A 17,855-nucleotide genomic window follows, 5' to 3' on the forward strand; every position below is an offset into this window, starting at 1 on the left:
TCAAACCGGATTTTACTATAAGATTGATAATATGACAAGCACAACGTTGATGTAACAAGAAAGATTCAGGATAGGTACTAAACAACGGAGTAAGAATATCCATTGCTCTAGAATTTGCACCGGCATTATCTATAGTAATAGAAAATATTTTATTCGTGAGACCAAAGTTTGCAACTACTCGAGATATTTTTTCAGCAATATTTTCACCGGTATGCGTGTTGTCAATCAACCGAAAACCTATTATTCTCTTTTCTAATTCCCAATCATTATTAACAAAATGAGCAACTATACTAAGATAATTCTCCCTAGCTCTATCTGTCCATATGTCCGACATCAAAGCAACTGAAAATGTACATGTTTGCAACATTTCTTTAAGCTTGCTATAACATGCATTGTAGTATTTTACCATATCCCTACTAGTTGTCTGTCTAGAAACATGCGTGAACCTAGGATTATGAGGTTGCTTAATGTAATCTTCAAATGCAGCAGACTCACCAATATTAAGTGGTAGATCGCTCTTGCAATGAAGCGACATAGCTCTTTTCGAGCATTGGCAGAGTCGTACTCCCGATGATGAACAGAGCCATCGGGGTTGTACTGAAACACCGTCTGCTTCATGGCTGCTCCACTCTTTCGCTTGCAACTTGTGGCGTGCCTCTTCAAGTGCCTCGTTCCACCTAAGGGCTTTGCAGATAATTCATGTTTGTAAATATAACACCTAGTATACCTGACACTTACCCCATCTTTCTGTTTGTAGAACTTTTCAAAGTCTTGCCAAACTTCGGAAGTACCGGCTCTTGATCTTTTAGACCCGGTGCTTACTAATGTGTGCGCACTTGTAGAGCCTGACGATGGAGGTGCTGCTGTATCACCTGCATGTGAACCAACCGGAGGTTCATTGTCGGGTCCATCATCACCTGCAATACTAATATCACAGGGGCTGTAGTCCCCTGTGATTCCTTGGAGAAAAAAATCATGATCTTTGGATGTATCATGATCACCGGCATCCATAATCAATGTCGAATGACACTGTAAAAATTGCAAATATTCAGAGTTAGAAATAATCGAGTAATAAAACTAATAATAAAATAAGACTGAATAACGATGCAAAAAAATTACCAAGATTTCTTCAACTTCAAGACAGCAAGTCAGCAGGATGACGGTTTTGGAATTGCTCGGATTTTTTTTTAACATGAGAGGAAGAAGAGTAAGGTAAGGGGAAGAGATCGATTGCCTTGAGCCGCAGCTCGTTGTCGTTCGGGTTCGTCTGGTTTTTCGATGTCTTGGTTGGACGGCCGCTTCTCCTTTTATGTGTTGCAATCTCTAAGTAGCCCTCGGGGTTCAAGGTGTTGGTTCTAAGGGTCTATTTATTTAGATCTTTATTTTTGGTTTTTCTAAAAAACTATTTTTGAATTTGAATTGGTTTTTTTAAAAAAAATTGAACTTATCAATACATCACTTTAAAAAAAAACTACTATCAATTAGCATCTCAGTTTCATTTTATTTTCTCAGAAACAAGCTTCTACCTTCTTAAAAAATTATTTTTTAACGATTCTATTTATTTAAATTTCTAGCTTCTTACTTCTAACAACATAAAAAGCATAAACAAAAACCCAAACAAAACGCTACGCCCGTGACATCCCCCGAGCCTGAGTGTTTCTCAAGTTATAATGCCCTCAACATTTTATTTTACAAATTGTGCCAAGGAAAAAAGAAACCCGTTGATCCTCGATCGAACGGACCAAAACCCGTGCAGAGTCTGCTTGCAGGTACTGCTACCGACGGCGACCTGTCAGGTACCTCCGCACGGCCAACAGTTAACGCACTTCCTCCTCTGTTCCCCTGCGCCTGCGCGAATCGAAGATGGAGCAGCACGAGATGCCCAGAGTGAAGCTCGGCGCCCAGGGTCTCGAGGTAACCGATCACGAACCCTACCTCTGTCCCTCCCAGATGTTAACCATTCTTTAGATTCTCGAATTTGGTCCCAAATCTTTCGATGGTGGAAAAGAAAGTTGCAGTTCCGTACTCATCTGGAGAATCTGGTTTGTTGCCCGCTTTTAATCGCAAATGCTGCAATGAAAACGAAGAAAGGTGCGACCTTGCAAGGAAAACAGAGATAAAAGATGCAATTTTGTGTTTGCGCGAGGGAAACTACTGCCGTTTTCTTGCATTTGGTCAGGTCTTTCTAGTGGATTTTATCGATTGGGGATGCGCAATGTGCGTTGCAGGTGTCCAAGCTTGGCTTCGGGTGCATGGGCCTCACCGGAGTCTACAACGCCCCGGTCCCTGAGGACGCCGGGATCGCGGTTATCAAGCACGCATTCGAGGCCGGTATCACCTTCTTTGACACTGCAGATGCCTATGGGCCGCACACCAATGAGGTCCTTCTTGGAAAGGTAAAATCTTTCTGAATCCAGTGCTTTGTGTATGTCTGATTTGATTGGAGGGGATTCGAGGAAGGATGGGAATCCTTATGTCGGCATTGTGTTCCTTGATGATTATATAGGTTGCATTCGACTCAAGATTCTTTACTGGCACAAAATCACATTCTTGGAAGGTGTAACTAGGGTTTAGGTGGAATTGGGTAACTACGATAAAATGATCCAAATTTTTACCAAGAAATCCCCTGTCAAGCTTTTACGAATTTGGTACTTGGTCGAATGGCCCACTCCACAAATCACACTTTTGGCCCAGAGGTGGTTGAAATTAGATGACAGAGAATTCCAGTATTTGGCCATTTAGGTGGAATTGGGTGAACTTTAGTATATTTTACCTGATTATCACTTTTCTCAACTCAAAGTTGTGCTACAGTCATTTACTCGATCTTCCAACTTTTACCCAAGGATTCCACTGTTAGGCAGTTACACAAGTGGTACTTCATCGAATCGCCCACAACTTGTCTCCACTGATAACTTTTTTGGCCTGTAATTGGTTCAAATTAGGTGACGGAGAATTCCAGTATTTGGCCATTCAGGTAGAATTGGATGAAATTATATTATAGTTTACCTGACTATGCCTTTGTCAACTCGAAATTGTGCTACAGTTGTTTGCTCCACTGACCTAATTCAGAAGGATATGAATTTTCTAGAAAAGAATTTTGCACTTTATATAGTCAGATGTATATAGTTCTTAAGATCAAGACATTAGTTTAACCCAAAAGGACAACACTGATGAATGGCCCTCTAAAGTCATTTTGATAAAAAAAAAAAAAAAAACTAAAAATACGTTGCCTCCGCATCAAGGCCATCCTGCCTGATGCATCATGAGCACAAGAGCGTAGGGTGTGTACAGTGAATCAGCACTGGATGCCCTCTTTCATAGCCCATGTAACCACACGACCACAACCCTCATGTGCTTGCCTATTGTAGTTCACATCCACTGCACATGTCTGTTCTCCAATGCTACAATTGTCATCCTTTGTAGGGAACCTGCTTGTCATCACCCTTGAATTATATGGGAGCATGGAGACATAATAATTTTGTTTTGAAGTGGTGAAATAGCAGGGGCACATATCGATTTTTCCCTTTGTAAAATTCCATAGATGATGTAAAAAGTCCGGTCATTTTGCTGTCTCTAGAGCTGATGATGGTTAAATTTGGTACATTTGGTCAAGTACTTTGTTTTGGATAATAAGTAGATGTGGCTTGACAAACAAGCCCTATAACACACTTTGCTTTGGATGAGCAGATTATTAGGTAAGCTCCCATTTCCTTTCAAAAATAAATTAAGCTACAAAACCACTGACACCTTGCATAAATCAAACATTCTAACCCTGTTATAACAGTGAGCAGTTGTGCACCATAACCATTGGCTGAGAGCATGCTTGCCCAAATACCCTTCATATTATCGAAACTTATAAGATTGTACTTGCTGATAATTTTTTTAATTAGATGTATCAAGGAAACTTATAAGATTGTACTTGCTGATAATTTTTTTAATTAGATGCAACAGAGAAGATCCGGAGTGGCATTCAATCAAATGTCTCTGTGCAAGGCTTTGAAGCCCTTTTTCCCCAACATATATGGGCTAAAAAATTCTTGCCCCTCTCATTCATGATTTATTCTAAAACTATCTTGACTCATAGAGATCCCTTGCTCTTGTATGAGAGATGAAAATTTAGCAATTTACAAGCAATTCCCTTCATTCCTTATCCAAAAATTTGGTTTCCATGATGATCCTCTCTAAATCCCAATGAGCTAGTAGTTCAAGGAGGCAACACTGGGCTTCGATAATTAGTGGTCACTGGCATACCTATACATTATGATATGATTAAAGCTGCAAAGAAGGAACATGCCAAGTCCTGAATCAGGGGCCCTGCTCCTCCTTTATTGCATATCTAAGCCACACATTGATTTATGAATCGCATATTTTTGCTCAGTGTCATATGGAGATATTTTTGTTGAGCAGGCATTGAAGCAGTTGCCCCGTGATAAGGTGCAAGTTGCCACCAAGTGTGGCATTGCAGGATTCGACATCAGTGGCATGCGTGTGAAGGGTAGTCCGGACTATGTGCGTGTGTGCTGCGAAGCAAGCCTTCAGCGCCTTGCTATAGACTACATTGATCTATACTACCAGCATCGCATTGACCAGTCGGTGCCTATAGAGGAAACTGTGTGTATCTGTCGATCATGTATTGTGCTTTGCTGTTTTCGTTTCATCCACTCTGTCTGATGTCATCAATGGGCATGTGTAGATGGGGGAGCTCAAGAAGTTGGTTGAAGAAGGGAAAGTCAAATACATTGGCTTGTCAGAGGCTAGTGCAGATACCATTCGACGGGCACATGCAGTTCATCCAATCACTGCAGTGCAGTTGGAATGGTCACTATGGACCCGAGATATAGAGGAAGACATAATACCAGTTTGCAGGTTATTCCTTAGCCCATATAATTGTTGCAACAATCTTGTCTACTTAAGTTCCAGAAAAATCAGAAAGTTATATGTTTTGGCCTTTGATGCAATTCCTTTTTCCATGGGAACTTATGCTTGGAGCCTTGGTCAGAAATATTGGATCTTATGGAATAACCATTTATGATGCATGTGGTATTGATAGAAGCTATCTTATTCAAAGTAAGATTAGTTGCAAAATTCCTTCTTGTTGAATTCAAAAGAATCGTTGAATGTTAGAGAAAAATTATCTTGCGTATGCTTGCAATAAGCATGTACACTACTATGCTTCTCAGATTCCTGTTGATTAATGTTTAAATGAGTCAATTTTTTAAGTTTACTTGATCATGTGTAAAATATATACATGTTTTGTGTCATTGTGATTAGTGCTTAAATGAGTGAATTTTTAAGTTAACATTACCATGTGTAAAATATATACATGTTTGGTGTCATGGTACATGATTGAGTAAAGGCTAATTGATTCATGTGGCTTGTTAGCTGACTCTTGATTTTGGCTGTCGTGGGTTACTTTGCTTATTGAACCCATCACTCTGAAGTAATATGAAATAGGCCATTTTAAGTGATGCATTTAGGGATTTCCTATTTTTTGGGCATAGAAGCTATTTGGCTATATTTAGATGGTGTTCAATTTCTTTCTTTCTTACACATTGCAATTGCTAGTTAATTTATGCTTCATTTTACCTTTGGTTCATTGAACCTTCGTATCATGCCTTTGTGTGTTTGTCATATAAAGTATTAGTTGCATTCAGGGAGCTTGGCATTGGAATTGTTCCATACAGCCCACTTGGTCGTGGCTTCTTTGCTGGCAGGGCAGCCGTAGAGACTATACCATCAGAAAGCTTATTGGTAAAATGAAATTCAGATTACTATAGTCATCTTCCACACACAAAGTACTGATGTTGTTTTCTTTGACTTAGCATCTCTTCTGCCCCTTTTCAGTCTAAACATCCTAGGTATGCTGGGGAAAACTTAGAGAAGAATAAAGTTCTGTATACACGACTTGAAATGCTGTCGACAAAGTATGGGTGCACCCCTGCTCAACTAGCTCTCTCCTGGGTTCTTCATCAAGGGGAGGATGTGGTCCCAATCCCAGGTAATATGTCTTCTTGACATCCTTAGTGTGTTATCAGAAATGCTCCCCATTATCAGGCATAACATGGTTAATGTTTGGTGGAAGATCATGTCTATGACCTAGTTCGCATGTGAGCAGGGTTCAGCAAACCTTTTGCATCACAAAAAACCTACGTGGCTAGTTAGAAAATTAGCATTTTTTTCTTCTTCAAATTTTTAAATGTTTTTTTCTAAGATCTGGTGCTTGAATCAGCTATAAGATGAAATAAAAATGCATCCCTCTGCAAATAAATAAGCATCAAGTGGTGCCACTTAAGCCATGAAGAAGACCTTTTTAGAAAACCGGTGAGGAGTGGTTTTGATGAAAACCGGCCTGTTTTTTCATCAGTCCCTTGAATGGCTTATCACCTTTGAATGCATAAACATGTGAATGCTGGCTTATCACCTTTCAAGCATGACAAAAATTCAAGGATTCTGAAATCTTTAGGCTTTAGCTGTTGAACAGTCACAACAGCAGTTATACTTGGGGTATCTTGCTTTTATAATGACACATTATATTTATGCTTGGCCTGGTTGGTGCACTAATTCAAGTGATCTGAGCTTACAAACTTTCATCTGATACTAGCAGATTGAATTAGTCCTTAACTAGTTAACTCCTATATTAGAACTAACACTGTGTACTCTATAAAAAGCTAAAATCATGCAGTGTATATGCAAATATAGTTTTCTACTCTATAGAAGATTGATAAGTTTACACTGCTGCACCTAGCAATTCAGGAAGTAATTAATATGTTCTCTGAACAGAACAAAATAATGAATTGGCTAAATACGCAGTAGAGCGCAATGTTCTGTTCCTGCCTTAGAAAAGCCAATGCAACTGACCAGTAATATACATAATCGTTGTTCTTTCTTTTTCATTTAAATAGAGCATCTATTGGGCAGAATTAATCTGAAGCTAGCAAAGAGTGAGTCAATCTGACCGGTAATATACATAATCATTGTTCTTTCTTCTATCAGGCACTAAAAGGAACAATTAGCCAGTTATGTCTTCCTGTTGGCTTTCCAAATTAACCTTACATTTTTCTTTATATGTAGGACGTGAGAGTCAATTTGAGCAATTAGTCAGGCCGTACCATCTTGACCTCCAAAACTGCAGTATTGCCTAGTTTGAGTTTATTTATATGATATAAACTAATTTTCAAATTCTTGCCTTTGGTTGCATATCATGATACATGCATGATTCTTACATCTTCCCTGTCATTTCACTTGGAAAGCATTTTTCTCAATAACGTTGAGGCTAAGAAATCTTCAATCACTTACACTGTTAGAAACGTAACCGCAGTTCACCACTTCAAGAAGTGTTGTGACATGAGGATCAGATTCTGTGGTGCATTCTTTTCTTTTAAGAATATGTTCTTCTATCCACCTTATTCCCTTACAGAGCTGTGCTCTGCTGTTAAAATAACATGAAAGACCATAATTTTTCTCCATCTATAACTGCAAGATGCTTTGCACATATAGCTGTTATAGCAGATTGTTCATCTTGATGTTTCAAATAGGAAGTAAACGCTGCAGTATTTCATATAAACGTACAGTTTATCTAAGCTATATCTGACTATGCACAAGTGTATAACTGCTCTTTGAATCTAGGAACAACTAAAGTGAAGAACCTTGATGATAACATTGGTGCTGTAAAGAAAAAGCTGAGCAAGGAAGATCTCAAAGAAATCTCAGCTGCAGTCCCTGCCGGTGAGGTAGCTGGGTCCAGAGTTATTGGAATCCTGGAGCCTTATTCTTGGAGGCTTGCAAATACTCCACTTCCAAAGTAGCCACTTTACATCTTCAAATGCAAATTCGAGATTGCCTCACCATGTTGTGTTGTATTTGTTCCTGACTGCATGGAAGACAGTTTTTCCATGCTCGAGAAAATATTGTACCTCAAGCAACATATGCCACTGGCGCTGTATGAGATGTATCAATTGCTAGACGTGATCAAAGAAACATGCCAACTTTTAGTTAAATTCTTTGAATCTAGAAAATATTGTGCCTCAAGCAACATATGCCACTGGTGCACATTGTCTTTTTATGTCATTCTCTGAGTGAATTTATTTTTATTTTTTATTAGAGTTACATCTATCCGCCATCATTCATTTTTTTTTCTTTTGAAAAGGTACTAGTTCCATTTTCTTCCAACCGGGGCGTGATAGTTTCTGACTGTTATGAATATATCACTTGTATTGAATATTGATCTCACGAGGCAATAAGTACATGATTGTGTAACGGAAAATGACTCTACTAATGAATATGTAAAGGATTCTATATTCCTAAATGCGTATAAGATTCTATATTTCTAACACCCCACCTTAAATGTAAGACGTGTGTAATAATGTTGTATTTGAAAGAGTAAACACTAAGTACCAATTTAAAAAATATAAAACTGATACATCTAAAATATATCTTTTCAAAGCCATTATAGAATGGAGCTTTGGTAACCTATCAAATTAAACTGAAGAAGTGCAAAATGAAGCACATGGGCAGAGTCATAGCGATGACAGTAAAAGAATTTTCTTAGTCAAGAACCACAACAAACCGACGACGAGTAGTAAGACCAAGATGACAAAAGAATTCCCTAGAACAAGAATTGCAAACAAAGTAACGACGAGTAGCAAGATGACAAATAAAGTTATCACTAAAGCTATAGAAAGATCTATATGGCATTGTTGCATCAATAACAATAAGAAAAGATTAGCTAAACAAAAATTCGTTAACCACAAAAGAAATCAACATACTGATGAAGGAATATGTGGACTCATACGACATAGATAGACTCAAAGAGAGATTGAGATGTGGACACAATGGAAATAAAGACTCTAAAGAAAAACTAGAAATACTAGCAACAAAGGTGGAAGCAACAAGACTAGCAAGAGCAGCATAAGAAGAATGAAACCAATCAAACTCCCAAAGACACTGTGAATTATGGTAGTGAGGGCCAATACCAACTAGAAGTAGAAGCGGAAGGTGACACAGTAGCCAAACCAGTAGAACACATCGAGGCAGAAGTTTGAGCCATAGAATCAGCAGAGGTTGACGGTGTAGAAGTCATAGTGATAGTAGTAGCACCAATAAGTGCAGAGAAAGCAATGCGACGAAATAGCATAAAAATTTCCTATGTGTTAGAACCAGTAAGACCCTGGTGAGAACACAAGTGCCTAAAGAGCCACCGGTACCTTTAGGAGGACTCCCTGTACGATGAAGATCCTTCTTCTTTCTTTCTTTTTTATTTTTGTACAACAACCGAGTGACTACTTCTCTCTGTTACGAAAGAAAATAGCAACATAACCGATGAGACGGCAGCACGTGGCTCCACAGCGACCGATCCTACGACAGATCAGCTTCCGACGATGGATCGGATCCTAGTGATGGTGGTGGATCGACACAACAATGGCATGATGCATGGCTCTGGTGGCGAGGGGATCCCGTCAACAACCAATGGCGCTGGACAAGGCCTCGGTGACAACAAAGGAGAGGGGACCGGTCCTAGCGGCGGCCCCAACATGCATAGATGTGGTGGCCCCGACGCGAATGGAGCCTGCAACGGCACGTGGATCCAGCGGTGGTGTTGGCAGGAGAGTGGCGAATCCCATTGAACAACTTCAGCAATTGGATCGGCATGAGATCCTATCGATAGACACCGGCACAAGAGCAGTGGATCCCGTCGAGCGCTCAGTGAAGAAAAACCGTGGGTTGCATCGGGATCGTGTGCGAGGAAAAGCCTCTACTCAAGATGAAGAGCAACGACAGGGAAGATGCAAGACGAAGCACCAAGAATAGAGGTGGTGGGTTTTGCGTGGAAGCGCAACAAGCTTAGAGAGAGAAAACCCTAATCCTAAACTTAGCTCTAGTACCATGTTCTGAGTATCATTTGTATTGAATAATAGCCTATGAGAATAATATATAGAATACATGAGTGTGTAATGGAAAAGTAAAAGAACTCTACTGATGAATACATAAATAATTTTATATTCCTAAATACATAAGTAATTCTATATTCCTGACACTAACTAGGGCAGTGAGTGCCTTACCGGTTCGATTACAACTTTTTTGACCATTCAGAACAGTTTAACTTAGTCCTCATTTTTATCTCATTACAGTTGACTTAAAAATGTTTCTCATTATAATAGCACACAAGGACATCATGATAAAGATGTCACCCCACCCACTAGTGCTACGTACCTCAGTAAATTTTACTGCCTTTCTAGTTTCTACTGCTTGTGTGATACTTTTTCCTCCTCAGGTCTGTACTACTTTTTACCTTGCACTCCTGTTGCTGAAAAACTTATGCCACTTCAGCAATGTTACTATATTAAAATGTCTGTGTTTTACTTCTTGCTATTCGCAGTATCATGTAGTATAGATTAACTTGCATTGTGCTGAACTTTGCAGATGTTTTAAGCAACAGGGCCGGGGGAGACAATTGGCAATGCCCAAGTAGGGCTGCTGCATGCACTGTCGCCCATGGTGATGGTGTCCCTTTCAGGAGGAACCTTGGGAGGTGCTGACCAGATTTTGAATGGATCTCGAGGCAGCGATGTCCTGCCCTTGGTTTGATGCCCATCACGCACTTCGAGCATCGGGGATCGCGCAGCGGCCGCCGGGCCGGCGATGATGCGGAGGGACGCCCACCAAGAACATGTGTGTGGAGCTGGCCTTTGGTTTCTTGGACCACCTCCCCAAATTCTGCTGCTGTGATCTTTGCCCCCACTGATTGCAAGGCCACAAAACGTTGATAGATTTGAAAGCAAGGCATTCATGAATCCATGCAGCAGCGTCAGTCTATGATTATTCGATGATTGATTGGTTGATTGTTCATGCTATGGTCTTCAGATCCAGCTGAAAATCTCAGTGTCTCTGCAACAAGGTACAGTGTACTACAGCTTGCCCTGAAGGTTGAGGTTGCTTAGCTCTCTGCAACTGCACGTCTGCTGAACTACTCTCTGAAACTGGGCGTCTGCTGACATGTTTGCAAAGAGTTGTTAATGGACCATCGTCTCTCCATTTTTGTCTTTCCAGCCCAACTAATTTTCGAACTCTAGTGATACACTATATATTTTCTTTCTGCAAGGTTCTTTCTACTAAGATTTCATTATGTATGAATGCAGGTGGTTCAAGTATTTACAGAACAGATACTTGTTTCCTGCAGCAGCAGCTTATGGGATAGCACAAGGCGGGAAATACAACTCCGCAATGTGGTGCATACGTACTATCTATCTCTCACCTCATATTCATGTATCTGTTGATTCTCTCACCTACCTTATAATTTTTTTACCCTCTATAGCACCAAGCTCATCGCAAATGAATGATCTTGATAGACCGTGCGCACACACCACGTTGCCGAACTTCCCCTCCCGCACAAGGCGGCTGTCAGGAAGCAAAAGAGAACGGTTTGCTTTTTGTTAATGCCTGGATTGCAAAAGGCAAAGAGGAGAATAAAGAAGGGAAAGCAAAGGAGGAAAAGCCATGCAGTGATCCTTTTGGAGGTGAGAGAGGAGGGGGGCAATTGGGATATTGGATGTACTAATTCCCTGCTGCATCTCGCATGCCCATAGCTTTTCTTCAAAAGCCTGGCTAAGTATATGCAGCATGCAGGCTTCCTTCCTTCCTTTGCATGCCTGCCTGCCCTTGGGATATAATCCCAATCCCTAGGTTTATTCCATATGCACAGTCATGCATGCATGCATGCAAACTTTATATCTTTTATCCACATATCTCATCAAGAATATTCTGGCGTATTAGACTTTTGATCTTTTGCTTGCCTACTGCCTATCTTTAATTTCGAAAAGGAATTTAGGTCCATAAAAAATGGTAGCATCAGTAGTATGCAGTAACCAGCAGCTGTACATTGACCAAACCTTGGTGCGTATGCAACCTAGGTGATGGTGAGTTTACACTTGTGCATTTCAGAAACTTCTTGGAAAAATACATAGATGCAGAACATGTGCATTTGCCAAAATTTGTACAAAAGGAACGGGCTCAAATTGCAAAGATATATGTGTACAAACTGTGCATGCGGAAATATTTCTAACAATTTTTTGGCAACTGAACACATGTTCTACCGTGCCCTACATCAACAATGTTACGTTTTAGAAGGAATTTTTTTTTGACAGAAGTGCAATCTTTTTATTTATTTGACCATGAATATATATAATTGATCTTAATAACTGAGTAGTGTAACTATTCATAAGGAGATGGAGATTTTAACACTAGTTATGCAGTAGTAATACACACTTTGGAAGAACCAATTGAGGAAAAGGGTGGGGCATGAGCATGATGCGTGTCAACGCACGACAATAAAGAGGCCCTGCACACATTTTGCACAGGTCCTTTTTCTTCTTCCTCATTTTTCTCAAACTATGTGCTAGGCTCTATCTCGGGATTGCACATACATGTGTGTGTGTATATATATGTGTGTGTACCATGCGTGTATGGTCCCCATATGGCATGCACTCATCATGCATATATGCATATTGCAAACAGCTGCAAATCCATGCAAATGCTAACTCACCAATTAGTGCTGTTAATTTGTATTTGTGCTCGTCAATTATTGATGTGCATGGAAAGTTAATTTGCATGCGTCTGACTTGTCTGAGCATGCTTGCATAAATCGAGCAGTAGAATATTTGTATATAGAGTTCATATATATCCAACAAGAGGAATATAATGAAACACAAGATGCTTCAATGTATTATCATAACCATCTCAACGAGAACATGTCTCTCAGCATAAAAAAGGCACAAAACAACATAGATGTGATGATTCATGCACCGAAAGTTGCGAAAGTCGAATACACGTACCCTAAATGAGAATTAAACAGCAAGGAAACGAAGATCAAGAAAGTAACAACATTGCTCAAGATGTCACGTCGCACTATGTTTGATTGCTAGCTCTTCAAGAGTGCATGCATGCAGTTTGAGCGGCTTCTCTTCATGCAGTGGCCCTAGAAGTTGTGGCTCCACGTCCCGTTCACCGGCGGCAGCCGCTCGCCGAGGTACTGCCTGGTGAGATCGGTGGCGCAGCTGGCGGCACGGGGGACGGTGGCAGTAGTGGTGGCACACAGTGGCAGCTGATGCAGCTCCTCGACCTCGCCGTCGTCGACGCCGAGGAAGTCCCTGGTGAAGCGCCGGTGCCCGCCGGCGTGCAGAGCAACCGAACCGTCCGGAGCAAGACTGAAGCTGACCGAGTCGGCGAGGACGTCGCCGGTGACGAAGGTGGTGGTGCTGATGCTGGCAGAGATAGGAAGGTCAAGGTACGGCGAGGGTTGGATCGGCGGCAGGGGGTCAGGGGCCTCTTGGTGCAGGAAGAAGAGGGCATTAGGGTTTTGATGAGCAGCAGGAGGAGGGTTGGAGAATGATCGTGAGAGGAACAGTGGTGCGCTGCTGTTGGTGATCATGAGATTATTGTTGCTGTTGCTGTTGCTGCTGCCGTTGGTGATGGTGCTGCTGTCGTTGTTTGCAGCTGCAAGAAGCCTTGCACTCTCCTCAGCTAGGGCATCACAGAAGGCCCTGTGTGTGAGCAGGCTGTCCTTCCTGCATGCATCGCCATGCAATGCATAGGTTAAACAAACAATCAGAGGAAGAGCCAACCATTAGTTTGTATGTAGCTAGGTTAATAACTTTATACTGATGTGCACATGCATGAGTACTCAATGCAATCCATGCATGTAAAAGTTGCATTGAACTTTGGTGTAGAAAAGTTCTTGTCATATGATTGGTTTAGGTTCTTCTGTCAGTTTCCTTGTGTGTATGTATTCTAAGTTATCACTGAATTCACATTACCGTTGGGGATATATAATTAAAATGAAGTAGGCCAGTAGGGTAAATGCACTAGAGTGATATATATCTGGTGTAACTGGTGTTAATCTTCAATTTGAAGACCAGAACATGTTATACTGCTTGAAATTGCCTCCTTCAATTCCACTATCTGATGTAGGAAGTGTGCAACAAGAATAGAAATGTGAAAACGATCCTATTGCAGTGCACTGCAACAGCAGATTGCAGTATTTGTGAAGGATCGATCTCATGGCCACATGGACAACCATAGAGTATTTGCAGGCTGGAGATTTCCAAATATACATATTCCTGCTACTACTTTGACCAGGATTTCTGGATTTTTGAACCCAAAAAACAAAATTTGTACCAAGTTCCCTAGGACCCATGGGGAAGTAGTCATTTTTGTCTTTTGTTTTTAAACTAGTTTGAAATGCGCGTGCATGAAGATGTAATCATGCACAGATTATGACAGATCAAACCTTAATTAAATTTCTAAATGAAGTCAGCATGCGGTTATGTTAGTGACATTACCAGCCGAAGTTTAAGACGAACCATACTAGGAAACAGATGGTAGTTAACTTCAGAATTCAGATCAAAGTTTCAAAAACCTACAAGAACATGATTTCTATTGAACCAGAACCCGGAATTAGACCAGAGCAGCTAAGATCATGAACAGACGAATTATTTTTCAGAAAAAACAAACATGCAAATTCAAGCTACCTACTACCTAGTTCAAAATCATGGGGAAGAAGGAACACATGGAAACACACATGCACTGACATTCCAAGAACAGCAAGAAACCCAGCAGGCCAGCACAAGAACAGTTCTTGATAAAAAGTAACTTAGCATCTACACCTAGATGCGCGGCAAGGATTTAATCAAGCTGAGCCTGCCTCACGAGAGTGTGTCCATGCGCGCGCATGTATCCTCTGACGTGCATTGCAGCGTGGAGTCCATGCGCAAGTGTACCTGGAGAAGAGGATGCCGCAGTCGCAGCGGTACTCGCGCGTGCCGCAGCCCTTGACGTGCACCTTCCAGTCGGACTGCACGGCGTAGCGCTTCCCGCACCGCTCGCACCTCCACCGCTTCTCGCCGTGCTTCCGCGAGAAGTGTTTCTTGATCCCCGTCAGGTCCCCCAGCGCCCTGCACACGTTCAGTCACGCGGCCATTATTGATTCCACTAGTCCATCGCTCAAGCTCGCCTCTTAAGCACTGCATGTCTCAGCTAGCTTGCTCGATTAATTTTACGTACCTTGCCGGGTCGTGATGGACGCAGGTCGGCTCGGGGCAGACGTACACGCGCTTGCGCGGCGGCGGAGGCGGAGGCGGCGCGGCGTCCTGCCTGCCCGCGCCGGACGGGAGGCTGCGCCGGCGGAGCTTCCAGGGGAGGTTGTGCCCGCGGCGGTGCAGCTGCAGGTTCTGGTCCCTCTGGAAGCCCTTGTTGCAGATCTCGCACACGAACCGGTTCGTCGCCACCAGCGTCCGCGGCGACAGCGCGATCACCTCCGCGCCGGGGTCTTTTGCGGGCGTCGCGTGATCAACCGATCGACCCGGATGAGCGAGAAGAAGATTCTTGATCCAAGAACGAAAGGCAGGCTAGCTCTCAGTTAATTATTACCTGGGTTGCCGGGCTGGCTCCTCTTCCTCTTGGCCCCCGCCCTGGGCTCCTCCGGCTGCGGCGGCAGCACCGCGGTGGCCGTGGCCGCCGGCGCGACAAGGAGAGGGCTCAGGGCGTAGCTGGCGATGTCCCCTCCATGGGAGCTGGATCCAGTGGCCTCCTGGTCAGACGAGAGATCAGAGAGCATCATGGTCACTCGATCACCACCCTGCTTGCTTGTCTGTTTCTTGGTGTTCTCTTGCAAGTCCTTCCTATCTCTCTCTCGTCTCTCTCTCTCTATATCTAGCCTCTGTGTGGCTGCGTGGTGGCAGTGGGTGAATTGAGATTTGAGAGAGAGGAGAGCAGGAGAAATCAGATTATTGCAGAGGAAAAGGCGTCGGCGGGGAGGGTGTGGTGCGTGTTTGGCGTTGCCTTCTGCAGGCTGCGGTTGCTGCCGCCAGAATAAGAAGGCCTACGTGTAGAGACGCAATGAGTGCACTCCTCCGATCCCTCTGCAGGTCTGGGCCAAAAAGCTACAGCCATCCAACTGTGTCCTCTTTTCTTCCCCTTTAATTTCCACAACTTTTCTCAATGGCAGCAGTCATGCATCACAGCCAGGTCTGTGCATGAACATTTGGTAAAAACCTGGGCTACACATGCATCGATCAGTGCATCAGCAAGTTGCCATCATGTTTATTTGGTTCAGTTGGGCATCTAGAAATTCCTGAGATACATACAGATGGAGTGAAATGTGACAAACAGCTAGCACCGACCGTAGTTTTCTTAGTAAACGATGAGCTCATGAGACTGCGTCGACGTATTAAGATCTGTCAAAATGTTCACAATTCCGTGTGAAATATAATGAACTCTTTTATTTATCTTATTTATGCGCATGCTTGCTAGCTAGATGTTACTATCTTTCTGAGTTCTGACTGGGACTTTGTAATGCAATAAGGCTGTAAAACAAGGTAGAACTGAAGAGGAAACAGTCTGCTAAGTGCTTTTAGTTTCTATCTTTTACATAGACAGGACTAGTCCAGATTTCATTTGCAGCACCCAGGCATTTACCATAAACTAATAATCAGATAGATGTGTTAAAGGCACTAGTTTTTCTTCTTTTCCTCTTATATGTATATCATCTTTTCTATTTTCCCTTTGTGGAGTGAACTGGTTGGTGCAGAATTCAAGTCACCAGTATAAATAGATCAGTCACACTGAAGTAGCCAGATGATTTTATTTTCTGCTTGGCCCTTGCTAATCTCAGCAGGAGCTCTGCACTATAGTCAGAGAAGACCAAGTGAATTATAGCAAGAACTAGAAAGAAAAAGAGAAAAAAGAGGGACATAGAGCATGCACACACAAGGGATCAGGCTCACCCTACAAAGAAAGCAAAAGCACCAGCACAGAGCACACCCACTCATTGACCATCCTCTTCTTTTAATTTCGAACATTTTCTCCCCTCCTACCTCTGATGTTTTTTTATCAGTATTTGTTCAGAGTTTGCATACACCTTGTGACTGATGTTTAAAGACTACTTTCTGTTTACTTGCAGGTAGTAGATACAAATCTTGTGTAGGGGTTTTAGAAAGGCTTTCTGTCTAAGACTTAAAAGTCAGTCAGATCAGACATCTACTCTTGAGTCTTGTCTCTGTGGCCTGGACTCTCTTTTTCTGCAGGCTTGATCACAGTCTTAATTTAGGTTTCATCTTTCCTTTCCATCTTTCTGAATCTCTGGTGCTCTTTTAGCAGCCTGCCCATGTTTTTTCATGGTTTGGGGAATGGCAACGATCTTAATTCCTTGCTTGCTGCTTTAATCTTTTCCTTCTTTTGTGCATCTCCTTTTCTTATTCCATCCATGCTTTTTTGGGCAGGCTAAAGTGTAGGGAGATGGTGTGGTAACCAACCCCCACTGACGAGAATTTTTGGGCCCCTTTTCTTTCCCTTAAATCCCTTTGTCATTGTGGGCGCTCCTTGTGCCGGTTGGTTGGATCTAATGCAGTTGTACTGAACATCATCTGATTTGTTCACATTTTTTCTTCTTTTTTTGGTTTTGGAGAAAGCAACTTACATTGCAAAGTGTTATGTGTTAAGTAGGTTTTGGAGAAAGCAACTTACATTGCTAAGTGTTGTGTGCTAAGTAGGTTTTGGAGAAAGCAACTTACATTGAGAAGTGTTGTGTGCTAAGTATGCAGTTGCATCTGATGCCCATTTGCCTTTTTACTGTTTAAGAAATGGGCTGGTGAAAATATATGAGTTGCTATTTTAATGGAGCTGGTTTCATTTTCTTCTCTCTGTGTGTGATTTGTTCAAATGTTTTACTCACATTGGCTTCAGATACAGAAAATAAATCTATTACATATATTAAAAGACTAAGAATAGAAGGTCAACCAGAGTCAAATTACTGTAGCTATTGTTTTATATAGATCCCATGTATGTGTACGTATATATACGGATAT

At 41.9% G+C, this 17,855-nt stretch overlaps 2 protein-coding genes across 2 annotated transcripts; one reads left to right on the forward strand and one right to left on the reverse strand.

Moving 5' to 3' along the window:
• Positions 1-1,779: 1,779 nt before the first annotated feature.
• LOC133903962 (perakine reductase-like) lies at positions 1,780-8,003 on the forward strand. The gene is made up of 7 exons (XM_062345459.1): positions 1,780-1,914; positions 2,229-2,396; positions 4,408-4,611; positions 4,694-4,866; positions 5,655-5,751; positions 5,845-5,998; positions 7,627-8,003. Exons 1-7 carry the CDS (start codon positions 1,864-1,866, stop codon positions 7,803-7,805), a joined length of 1,026 nt encoding a protein of 341 aa, XP_062201443.1. The 5' UTR covers positions 1,780-1,863; the 3' UTR covers positions 7,806-8,003.
• Positions 8,004-12,691: 4,688 nt separating this feature from the next.
• On the reverse strand, positions 12,692-16,070 carry LOC133902937 (protein EARLY HEADING DATE 2-like). Its single transcript, XM_062344263.1, has 4 exons — positions 15,421-16,070; positions 15,055-15,319; positions 14,772-14,945; positions 12,692-13,559 (listed from the first exon to the last, which is right to left on the reverse strand). Exons 1-4 carry the CDS (start codon positions 15,608-15,610, stop codon positions 12,971-12,973), a joined length of 1,218 nt encoding a protein of 405 aa, XP_062200247.1. The 5' UTR covers positions 15,611-16,070; the 3' UTR covers positions 12,692-12,970.
• Between the last annotated feature and the right edge of the window lie 1,785 nt (positions 16,071-17,855).

The sequence above is a fragment of the Phragmites australis genome, chromosome 21 (genome assembly GCF_958298935.1).
Source record: "Phragmites australis chromosome 21, lpPhrAust1.1, whole genome shotgun sequence".
NCBI lineage: Eukaryota > Viridiplantae > Streptophyta > Magnoliopsida > Poales > Poaceae > Phragmites > Phragmites australis.